The 12,402-nt window shown below is 32.4% G+C and overlaps 1 protein-coding gene across 10 annotated transcripts in view; it reads right to left on the bottom strand.

Annotated features, from left to right (window-relative positions):
* The window catches only part of LOC106069589 (agrin-like), a 265,314-nt gene that overhangs the window by 29,916 nt on the left and 222,996 nt on the right, over positions 1 to 12,402 (bottom strand). For 7 of the 10 annotated variants that reach the window (XM_056008987.1, XM_056008989.1, XM_056008996.1 and 4 more), the window contains 3 exons: positions 9,815 to 10,036; positions 7,939 to 7,995; positions 1,487 to 1,699 (listed from right to left, as the gene is read on the bottom strand). In XM_056008987.1, coding sequence (XP_055864962.1) covers positions 1,487 to 1,699; positions 7,939 to 7,995; positions 9,815 to 10,036 — 492 coding nt within the window. The remainder of the gene's footprint in view (positions 1 to 1,486; positions 1,700 to 7,938; positions 7,996 to 9,814; positions 10,037 to 12,402) is intronic. The other 3 variants (XM_056008992.1, XM_056008995.1, XM_056008990.1) reach the window with 2 other exon arrangements.

Genomic DNA, 12,402 nt, shown 5'->3' with positions numbered 1-12,402 from the left:
TAAAATCCTTCTAGCCTTAAAGCACTAGAAAAAGCACATTTAAATTGGCAACTATTGATTTATAAGTTGCAGAGATTTTTAAGGTAGTTTGAATTGTTGCAGTTTAGCCAAAACCTGAAGCTGTACTGCTAACAATGACATTGAGCAGAAAGTATGCTAAAAGAAATATGAACTTCAATTGATAAGACAATTACACCAAAAAAGCCATAAAAAGAGCACCTAAGAATTTGTCAAATATTTTTTTCATTATAATATCTATTAGGGACTTTCACAATGAACTAAACAATGACCAGGTTGCGAAATTAAACTTCAATGTTGCCAACTGAGTTAAGAAAATGATGGATAAATGGAAGAGCATAAAAAAATTGCTTTTACAGTGCTAAAAGGTGCACAACAATAATCACATAACTTTTAAAGAATACAGCACATTAACACTGGATACACTATCCGCATCAGAGACTTTTTTTACATTAATAAATAGTTCAATTAGTAAGAATTATGGACACTGCAGAACTAGAGAGGAGGATCCAAAATATGGAACAGAGATGCTATAAAAGGAACCTACCTAACACCTACAAAGACCGTGTCACAACAGAGATTAGACACAGAATCACAAATGACAACCATAATTGGCCCCACAATGACCTGCTGACCACTGTAAAAAATGCAAACTAAAACTTTTTGGACATGTCTTAAGGTCCTAAGATCTCACATAGATCTTCCTTAAGGGAACAGTACCAGATAAAGAGACAGACAAAGTGATGGAAAGACAACATACAAGAATGGATGGGTAAAACACAGAGAGGAATGGAGAAAGTTGAACAGATCATGTGTGATGCCCCAATGGTTCAACAGACTAGGCTGAAGGTGAGATGAAGAAATAACATTAACTTTATAAATAGCATTCAAGCTGAAAAAAAAATTTACTTATAAGTTGACTTAGCTGAAAAATATTTATTTCTTCAGTTCATTCATTCTGCTACTTAGTCTTAGGTTTTATCTTATAAAATACAGACATTACTTAAAAAAAAAGATTCTATGATTATGTTCTACATGTGTCCCTAGGTCAATCTGGTCAGGCATGTTAATCAATGACTTAAATTCTGCCAAGTCATTGTTTTTCCTGGATGACTCAGGCAACCCATTCCATGCTATAAAAGCACTAGGGAAGAAGGAGCATTTATAAGAATTTATCCTAGAATATGCAACAAGGAATGTGCCTTTTTTAATCCAATTTGTACCAATGTGACCAGAAAGGTATTTGTAACTATCAAAAATGACAAACTTACTGACTCAAATAAACCAAAGCTGGTTTTGATTTTCACATTATGAATGTGATATATTAAAAAAGATATATCAAAAGTTGACAAAGAATTTTTTAAGGTTCCAGAGTGCAAAAAAAAAATATTTCTGGGTTTAAAAAAGTTAATTAAAAAAAATAATCTCCAAAACAGAAAAGTCTGATATCTTGAAACAAAAACCATACCACAGGGTCCATCATGTTTGAAAGTGACGTTCACTTTTTCTGCGCAGGCGGATTTCCTCAGTTCACACTCATTGTCATATGTTATGCCATCAGTTCCACATACACGACGAAATATATGTGGACACTCTTTGGGGCACAGGCAGACTGCGGCTCCTGATTTAGTCACACTGCACTCTTCATGAAGGCCACACTTGATTTTGGTGCAGGGATGATCTGCAATAAAGGAATAGTTTTAGGTGAACAAAGGATGATTAAGTTCAAGTGAAAGAATAGTTTTAGGTGAACAAAGGATGATTAAGTTCAAGTGAATATTTATTTTAGAGCTGATACATTACGTTTAAACTTACATAAGAGATAAAAATAATATAAAAATGTTTAAAATACATTTTATTTCAGTTATATAATTAATTTAAATAAGGATTATATGATATATTTATGATTATGATTTAAAAATAGGCCTATATGCATGTATATAAAATTATATCTAATAACCACACTAAGAGTTTCCCTATTGTAGGAATACGTTCTATTATATTGTCAGGTTGTCTATTAATGTTTGTTTTGGTTTGCTTTATTTATAAGTAAAGAAATACCTTTTTTTTTTAAATGACTAACATTACTGTAGATATTCTCACCCAGTTCTATTTATTTTCTTCGGATTTTCTCAATAAATATTGAACTTAGAAAGCATAACTATTATGTAAACAATGATGACCTGTAATAGGCTATGTCAAAAGAGCAAAAGAAGAAGAAAAAAGTGCAAGCCACTAGTATAAAGTTTGCAGTAGGTATTGAAACAATCAGAGACTTTGTAAAAACAAGGTACAGACTTAACTTAAGTGTACTTGAGTGACATTTAAAAATATTCAGTAAATTAATTAAACAATACATTTTTTACGTTCTTAATCTTAATAAGTAAAGAAGAAACATATCAATTTGTTAACCTTCTACTTGTCTTATCATGAATAGTGAACTAAATGTTGTCCATTTGTAAGCTTTCACCAATGCTTTCATGTAACTTCCATATACTAAAAAAAAGGGCACTCATAAAGATAGAGAGAATGTATTTGTTTCATTCAGTATAAGAAATATGAAAAGAATTTTTATATTTTTCTTTAAATGTTTATAATAAAATATGATTTACAAGAAGGCATGAGAAGCCAATATACTATCACATTCTAAACTATTTGACTTATTAACTTGGATCTGATATGATCAGAATAAAAGTCATGAGCAAGGAATATATATAAAAACAGTTTCCTATTTTTGTACTGCTCTACCCCTTGACAATCAAACTAAGCACTGAAACTAGGGATAAACAAAAATCCATGGATGTGACTTCCCAATGCAATTACAGTTATTGAAAAAGTTCCACTCTGACCTATGAATCAAACCTAAAATAGGTTGCCAAGAAACTGAAGGATGAATACATGAAAACTTGTACAGGAACTCAAAGGATAAAAAAAAATATAAAGAATAAAAGCTCTTTAGTAAAAATAACTAAATTATACGAGTAGTATTTAATGTAGTGCTTTTAGAGACTATATTCTGAAAAATAACTAAATAATACAAGTAGGATTTAATGTAGTGCTTTTAGAGACTCTATATTTTGAAAAAAAAGTCCAGAGTTGCAATAAGTGTACTGCAGTAAAAAGACAAAAGATAACTTTATGGAGTAAATGTTAACCTAATAATAAAGGTATTATACTTAAAGTATTAAATTGAATCATTTGTGCCATTAATTAAAAAAAAGTATGATTACTGTACCATTATATAAAATTTCAAAAAAATACAAATGCCCAATAATCAAGTGCATTAATCCATTTTGATATGTTGTGAACATTCACATTATATTGAAAGGGGGGATCTATTTACAATACACAATGTGATATCAAACAATTAGCCTATTCAAAATTCTATGCAGGGAAATTACAACATTTAAATGTTTATCAATATATTTTTTAAAGATAAAGAAGTTCAGTAAAGTGCTAGAAAATTTATAGTTAAAGTTAAAAACAATTATCAAAAAAAATTGTGCCCAACAAGTGTAAATATTCTGTGAGACATGTCAATAAAATTATGCAGTACCAAACAATAAGAATCAACATAAATATTTTTGTTTACTGGTCGGACTATAAACACAGTATTATATGTATTTCATACTAAAATAGAATATGAAATGCTTTTACAAACGTGATGCTTCACAAAACAAGATAGCAATATAAGTGAAACAAATCAGTTTTTAATGAAGATATACTTAAAACTTGAACAAAAATAAATTGCAAGCACATATTTTTAGTACCAAATTAATAACACAGATTTTTTTTGAAAAGCCAAATTATGTAATATTAGTTCCCACAATCTTAAATAGTAAAATTAAAACTCTTCACAGGACTAAAAGAAAATTATAAAAAAAAAAAAAACATTTTGTGTATAAATCCAACTAAAGACTACTGTAAAGAAATTAAAGTATTTAACAAAGAAGACTGATTCCTCTTGCATATATGACTCTATTAATAGCATCACCTTATAAGTTTGTATTTTAACATACTTTAAATCAATACATTGGCCTATAGAAAAAAATATATACTTCAATGACAATAATTAGAATTGCATGAACATTATTATATCCTTTACATTAAACATATTATATTATATTATTATAGATCTACTGAAATAAAAAATAAAAATTGACAGATAATGAAATATACTTATATTTGTTTTTATTTTTTTGTATATAATTGCTAAGATTAAACTTTAACTTTAAAAAAAATGAAGATAATAATAAATTCTTATTTAAAAAAAACAAAAACAGTTTTTAAAACCAAGTTAGAAACATGTACATGATAACAGAAACTGATAATTAAATCAATATCCAAGGAATGAATAGGTAACTACAATTGATAATAATATTTTATTTATAGAGGGCTGTTAACAAACATAATGTAGTCTCAAGGCACTGTGATATTTCAAACATAAACTTGAAAATGACAAACTAATCTAAAAAGTTTTAAACAGATAGGTCTTAATGTTCTTCTTGAAAGTAGTGTAGAAGCATGCAAGCATGTTGTCTGTATCTGATACATACAGTTGGATATGATTTAGACTAGAAAAGGCCCTAAGCTGTTTAAAATATGGACCCTAAACATACCCAGATATTATATATCAGTGCTAAATATTTTTTTCTAATAGTTAGAAGATTGAAATGATAAAAAATAAAGAAGCAGTATATAGATAATAAAATAATAAATCTTAAAAGGTTACATTATTAAACAGTTCCAAAAAAAGTTTACTGGGCCTTAATATCTGTTTCAGGTATTCTTGGAATGACTATGACTATAGCACATGAAATAAATCTAGCAAATTGCTTATTTTCAATAATGTTTCTTGCAAATAACCCTTGCAATTGCCAGACATTTGACTGGCTTTGACATTTACTAAAGTCTATTTTGCACACATTTGTTAAGGTAGTTTTAGCCATATATTTATATATATTGTTACAATTTTCTCTACCAGGCCTTCTGCAAACACTACTTAATAACACAACAGCACATCTAACACAAGAACTTGACAACAAGAGCTTCAAGTTTCAAGTAACAAAGAGGCCGTTTAATTACAAATACATCGACAGCCAATTCAACACAATTGGCTACATCAAATTCAAATGCTTTCTTGTACTTAACAGAACTGCCTAACTAAAAGTCTCTCTAGCTCGTACAGCTACATTTTCGAGGACTGAAAGGTACCACAAGACCTTAACTGCCTTGCTGTCCTGGACTCAACTGTACTTTCTTACACACTCTCTAGTTCGTGAAGGCTCTGGATCACATGACCACAACATGGGTCATATTTGCGTGAACTAGCAGTACTGTCCCTTGTTCAACCGCAAGTTTGTTCTCAAGCTAGGATTAAATCCTAAGTTTTTATCATTATATGCTTATGAATCCAACATTGGACTACAGTAAAATAGGAGTTTTTAATTTTGGACTTGGACTAGAGCTAAAAATTCCTTTCAGGTGGAAGTAACTCCGAAACGTATGTGGAACAAAAAGTACTAGAAGCTTATTCCATTACAATCAACATAAACCTTTTAAAAATGTTTGCAAGTATGCAAGATCTTAATTCTAATTAGACACTGTCTCTATCATCATATGTTATATAGTCACACTATCGTGTACAAGTTAGAAATAGTACCTTTATAATTTGATACAACTACAGTTAGCCTAAGACGCCTAAGTTAATCCAACTACGAGGCTACATTGAATAGCTTACACAATGTAAGCTACCAGATTTTTAAAAATCTGTTAGCCATTGTTTAAACATTAATCTAATTTTAAAATATACAAATCTAATAGAGTAGGCTAAATTTCCAGCAATTTGTTTTGTTTTTTTTTTCCCATTGTAAGCAAGAAAGATTATAGCCTAAGATCTATAGATTCACACGCAAAGTTCACCAATGTGTAACTTTACAAAAAATAAATTGCTACGAATATCGATTAATGTGCCATTCTTAAATCTAAAGCGTTGATTTTCTAGGCACAACAAGGGACGATATTAAAGAAAATATCATTAGATAAGTTGAGTGCGAAGACTGCCCTATGTTGCCAAAGGCTAGTGTTCAGCAAATAAAAGTCCATTTAAGACGAAACGTTCTGGTTCTTTCGCAAATCCTTCCGTAAGCTCCCCAGGCTGGTTGTCTATATCCAGGCAGAGCCTGTCTCCTGCTCAGATACCTCATACACTTGCTGACAAAGAGGCCCGGCCAAACATTAATATGGACTCAAAGATGGCGACGTAAATCCCAAATGTGTGTCTAAGAGAGACAACTTGGAGGGTGACTATCAGTAGTGGAAGTGTTCATGGTAAAAATGCCGTACTAACATGACAAGAAAATTTAGGAACATTTGTTTCTTAAAAAATAGATCCTGTATTCTTACTCTTGTATACTTCCAGCGGAATGATATATAGTTCACTTAGAGTAGTACTTCTTCAATAAAATGTTTATCACAACTTCTGATCAGTTTCTAATAATACAATATGTATTCACAATGTATATAATAAAATATATAGCCAAAGAAGATCGACACGTATGTCGGTTCTCCCACATAACAAAAATGTCACTGTCCTATTATAGTTGTAGTTACCGTAAAAACTTGAAATTTCGAGGTCACTTGTTTATACTTCTGAATAAGATTTTTCCTTCCTTGTTGTAGTCAATGAAATGCTTTTGTAGATTGTAGATCTAGAAGATTCACTCCTGAATCGTGTTTATAAACTTTTTGACACCAAATAATAAAGGCAAGGTCCATGACGATTTTTGATGAATGTAACAATTTTCTAGGCTCACATATAGTAGGTTCATATGACTTATTCCTCTACTTGACATAAACTTGTTTCATCAATACAACTACCTGCTTCAACTTCTTCAATTCGACTTATTGCAACCCACTACCACATACTGTACTTCACTGACTCTACTTTTTAACTAACTAACTAACTAACTAAATCTCGATCTCTCAAGCGACCTTACTTCCGGTCATACCTAACTCATGTTCACTATTTACATTTTCACTTATTCACAAAGTAGAATAAGTCAACTAATTTGCCTGTGACTATAAAGTAATCTATGAAATGTTATCCCAGTCAGCTCCATTGTTTCACTGTTATTTAATTCCAACTGTTAATAGCGGTAATTTTCTTGGATTAATCGACCATATATGCCAATGTAGATAGGACAACAATATATAAAATATAGATATAAAATTGATGATGTGGCCAATTCAAGGGTCCGTGTCGTCGTTGGAGCTAGTCTATTATAACTTACATTCTCTTTGGCTCTCTCCTCTCATCATATTTTATTCAGCACCAACTCTTCAAACTATTTAAGTTAACAGTGGTTACTATGTTGGTATGGAGAACAATGCAACATTTTTTATCACTACACTTCTGAGATGTTTAACAATAAATTAGCATCAAATTACATGAATTTACATTTGCAAGAGCTAATTATTTTAATATTGGATTTACACGAGGCTGCCTTCACCATTTTCAAAACATATAATAGTGTCATTTATCTTACTTCATAACTGATATACACATTCGTGGTCCATTGCTAAAAAGTTATCTTTTGCATCATAATATTGCTTCCAGTATTAAAATTCATAAATCAACAATACAATGTTTACAAAATGTTCCTATAATTTACATAAAACTCATAATGGAAAAATAAATTTCAGAAGCATATTAATCAGAATTGATTTTGTTAGCAAAAAAAGTTTAGTGTTGTTTTTTTTTTTTTTTTGTTTATTTGTTTTGGACAGAGGAATCAGTCTTAGATTTAATGAAGAAAAATAAACAAAATAAATACGTGTACAGATAATGTGCACTGATGGATAAATACAGGGGTTAAAAATAAATATGTGAGAGTATGGAAAGCCAAAATTGTCATTTACCATGATCTAGTTTTCTATTATACTCATCTTGTATTGTGCCTTTTAAGATGGTTAGTCCTTTAGTAAGCATGTGTATTGCAATGACCAAAGCAGTTAGTAAAGCAGTTTTGAAAATAGAAATCAACTAGCTATATTTCTAGAAATAATAAAGTTTTTCAAGACTAGCTAATTCTGAACATAAGCATCAAAGAAAGTAGAGCTTGATTTTATTTCGACATCTAATTGCGTTTTAAAAAATAAACCTTAAAAATTTTTTTTTTCATTTTATTATTATTATTTCAAAATGCAGTTGAGATTACTGATGTGAGGCGTTCACCTCTCTAGATCGATTCACAATTCTGAAGCCTTTCATAAAATATAACAAATAAATAATATTTAAAATAATATTTTGAGGATAATATAACGACTTTCATTGACGCGTACAAGGATACTATGTAGGATATATACGAATATAAACAGGAAAAAAAATGTAGGCCCTATTACCCTTAAGAGATTAATCAATTTATTGAAAATGAAAAAACGACAAGGGGCAGAAAGAAAGAAAAAAAAATATAGTTAACAAATTAACAAATTATTGCGGCAAACCATATCTGTACACCCATTCCTCATGCAGGTTGTCATAGCAACGTCACAAACAAGCTAGCCTGACAGCCATGCTCAAGACAAGTAGGTAAACGTCAACGCCTATGGAATCAATGGGTCTATCCAGCACTTGGACTATTGCATGAAACAAAAACGCATTCCAATGTAATCCCGATTACTTTTAGACCAACCGGTACGCTGGGGTAGTTCCTTGTCTACTCCACAGACACTCAAACTGCACTCAAAAAGAGTAGCACCAAGAGGACTGATGAATGCAGATTCGAAATCTTAATCGTTGAATAGACTCGATACGTGAGGACACTGAAAACCTGGTACTCAGTGCTGCGCAGGACCCATTTAAGACTTGATAAGGCCCTAAGCTATTTGAAATACGTGGCCCCTTGAAGTTAAGGCCATTTATTCCTTTGCTTTTTCCTCAAAACGATTTCGCCCTCCCCCCTCCAAGTAAGTGGAGGCTCTAAGCTATAGCTTACATTGACTATAGGTAAGACTAAGTCCAGCACTGCCACTGCGTAGTTTACAAGTGCACTATTTGTATTGTTAAAAAAACAAAAAAAGGAATACAGTGGGTTTTTCTTTTTTGCCTTTCATTGGTTTGTATAACTACCAAAAAGAAAGCAACGAATGATAGCGTTTTTTTTTTAAACTACAATTAATATTTGAGATTTTTCTTTTAGTGCCTATTATTGGTTTATTTATCAAAAGAAAAAAAATGTTACGGTTGCTAGATTACACAACACGCGCCCTAACATCACGACATAAGAAATGTCAGTCTTTAAATAATGATCACGTGGTTTACTCATCAAGGATGCCACGGAAAGATTAACAGAAGAAAGCTTTGTACACTTTATCTTCTGGCAGCTTCGAGTTTCTACACAGAAGAGTAAATAATATAATGGGAGATAATAACGGAGGAAAAAAGTTTCAAGCTTTACATTAAGTATACTTTTGTTTATTTATTAATGAATTTGAGATATAAAATGTATTACTGCTTTAGATATGATTACTACTTGATGGATTACAAATTTTATTTTGTAAAGAGGGCTTCTGTCATTACTTCGCCTATACAAAGTTCTCCGGAAAACAATGGGTCATCAGATTTAAGTACTAAGGCTACATTGCCATCACCACCTAATTCAGCTGAAACAGATGAGAACTCCCACCAAAGACAAAGGAAAGAAAAAAAAAGGAGCAACAATTGAAAGAAAAAATAGTCAGTGATATCTGGGAACTACTGGTCTAAACGACGACATTTTGGCGGGCGCCAACTCACCTGGACCGCACTTCCCCGAGTTTAGCACCCGGATTTCTTTCTTAGACTTGCAGGCCTGCTGCCTCAGGAAACAACTGTTACTGTAGGTGCGTCCGTCTGTGCCGCAGACCAAGTTGATCTCCGAAGGGCAAACGAAGCTGCACATGCATTCCGGCTGCCTTTCTTTGTTATTGTTGATCATGCACACTTTGGGGGCCTCGCACACGTGACCTTCGCAAGGATCTGTTCGATGTGTGCAAATTGGAGTTATTTAGGATGACATTTTACCGACTCGCAAAATAGAAATACGATTTCCTTATTGACACTTGAAAATGAACTGTTTAACTTTTGTAACTTGAAAGTAATTCCTTAACTATTGTATACTTGAGATGATCTCTTTCACTACTGTAGTATGAAATTAACTCTTTGATTACTGTAACTTGAACATTAACTCTTCGAAACTGTAACTTCAAAATTAACTCTTAAACTACTATAACAAAAGCCGTGAGGATGTTTTGCCTTAGTTAGGCCTAAAGATAGTTCCATCAGTTGATGAAAGAGGGAGTACATTTAAAAATAGCTTGATTTTCGTCAAAGTGAAGGTCACGAAATTACTAGGCATTTAATATGCAATTAAAAAAAAAAGATTTATATAAAAGAGTACTCTATAATTTTGAGTGGATTTTAAAAAAATGAACTTGTTTACATCTATACAAAATGTTATATTTTTTAAAGGTAGGCCTGATATATCCATAATTATCAAACTTCTAGAATACTCCGGCTCATTGGCTTGAGTATTTAAGGGGAAATATTAATTATTAAACAACAAAAAAATAATTCTTATATATAGACAAACATATTTTGTCGATTATTTTGTGTGAGTGTACATTTTTAGAAGCTGCAAACAATGACTTGATTACATTAATAGGTAGCTATTTATAACAACGAAATACTTTTCATTAAAAGGAACATCTGCTTAAAAATTATGAACCTAAATCCATGTTTACAAATAAAGGAAAATAGACTTGTATTTATTATGGCTACATAATGTACACACGCGTGAATGGCATTTATTCCTTAACTATTGTAGGTCCGATAGTTTGCTAAATATTTTGTTTACTATTCTGAAGTATTCTAAGCCTGCACACCGTTAGTCTAGTGAGAGTAAAATTCCTCTTTTCAGACCTTGCGATCTATACGTCAGACGATGTTAAGGTCATCTGTTTCTTTGGCCTACGTTTAACGAGCAGGGTGTCATGTGGCCAGCACAGGTACCCATCAGAGTTGGGTAGACTTTGGGGCGCCCTAAATATTCCGAAATTCAAAATCCCAGTCTCTTAAACAACATTCGAACCCAGGACTCCAGGTTCGGAAGCAAAGCGCTTAACCACTTAGCAACCACCCCCACCCCCCTTAGACTAATAATGTCCAACCATTTTCAGACTAGGGAACATTTACTTTTCAGTCTCACTTGTCACGGACCACAACACTGCTAAAAAAAAATATATAAAATGGCCAATCCCCAAGGTATGAAACCTCGGTAACTTCTTTCTGCACTTTGGGCAGAAGTTTCTGGAGCCGGATGTAACCCGCGGTACGTAGTTTGTGAATCGCTGTGTTAGACAGCCTGTTTGGGAAGAGCTTTACTTTAGAATACTGACAAAAAAACAACGACATTGACAGTGATGTGAATTAAGATGTGTAGAACTGTACACTTCAATCGTAATGAAGTTTCATTGTTGATGAGATATTCGCCTCATTTCACGCGCAAGACCTAGGCTACGAATATATCATCCATTCGAAGGCGTGGAAGAGTCTAATTTGCTGCACCATTGGTGCCAAGTTCCGCTACTCATCAAAAGAAAATTGAACAACTTTTTTATTGTCTTCCTTGATCCCCTCCCCTTCCTTTTGTACGCCCAATCGTTACCATTACATTTTGTGAACGATACAGGCTCTCCTTTGAGGTTACCAAAGCAATAGGGCTTTTACAATGTGGTTCTTAATAAGTATGGATTCTGTCCTTCTGTCTAGATCTGTTCTCAAGTATTTCTAATTAGCGTTATTTCATTTTTGGTTGAAATAGTTACACAGAAATGAATACACACATACACAGACGGACTGAATGTACATTATCATATTCTTGAAAATTTAACGACTTTGTATTGGGTTAATTATAGACTTTAAAATGTTACATTATCATTACTTTTAGTGATATTTGCATATGAGAAAGATTGTGTGACCAGGACAGTACAAATATTGATTATATATGAATCTTCGTACTCATTCGATATCTCGATGTTCATGTACCTACCCTCCAGAGGCGGCCTTAGAGTTACGCGAGTCCCGAGGCGAGGGTCCAGGGGAATGTCAGACGCTTGTTCGTGAACCGTAAGCGTAGGCTATGTATGATACTGTACCACATCACGTTAAGTGGCTCGTCCACATCTTATGCTGTAGGCATTATTATTGTTACAAAAAATAGCACCACACGTAGGTACTGTACTATTGGCCGTTTGACAACATTACATACACTATACATTATTGTAATAGTTCTGAATGTGAGATTTTGTTTGCAAGACTTTGTCCCCAATCCTGTGGCTAATATT

Source organism: Biomphalaria glabrata, chromosome 13 (genome assembly GCF_947242115.1).
Source record: "Biomphalaria glabrata chromosome 13, xgBioGlab47.1, whole genome shotgun sequence".
Taxonomy (NCBI): Eukaryota; Metazoa; Mollusca; class Gastropoda; family Planorbidae; genus Biomphalaria; species Biomphalaria glabrata.
The sequence above is the reverse complement of the archived record's forward strand: the minus strand, read 5'-3'. Positions and strand labels throughout refer to the sequence as shown.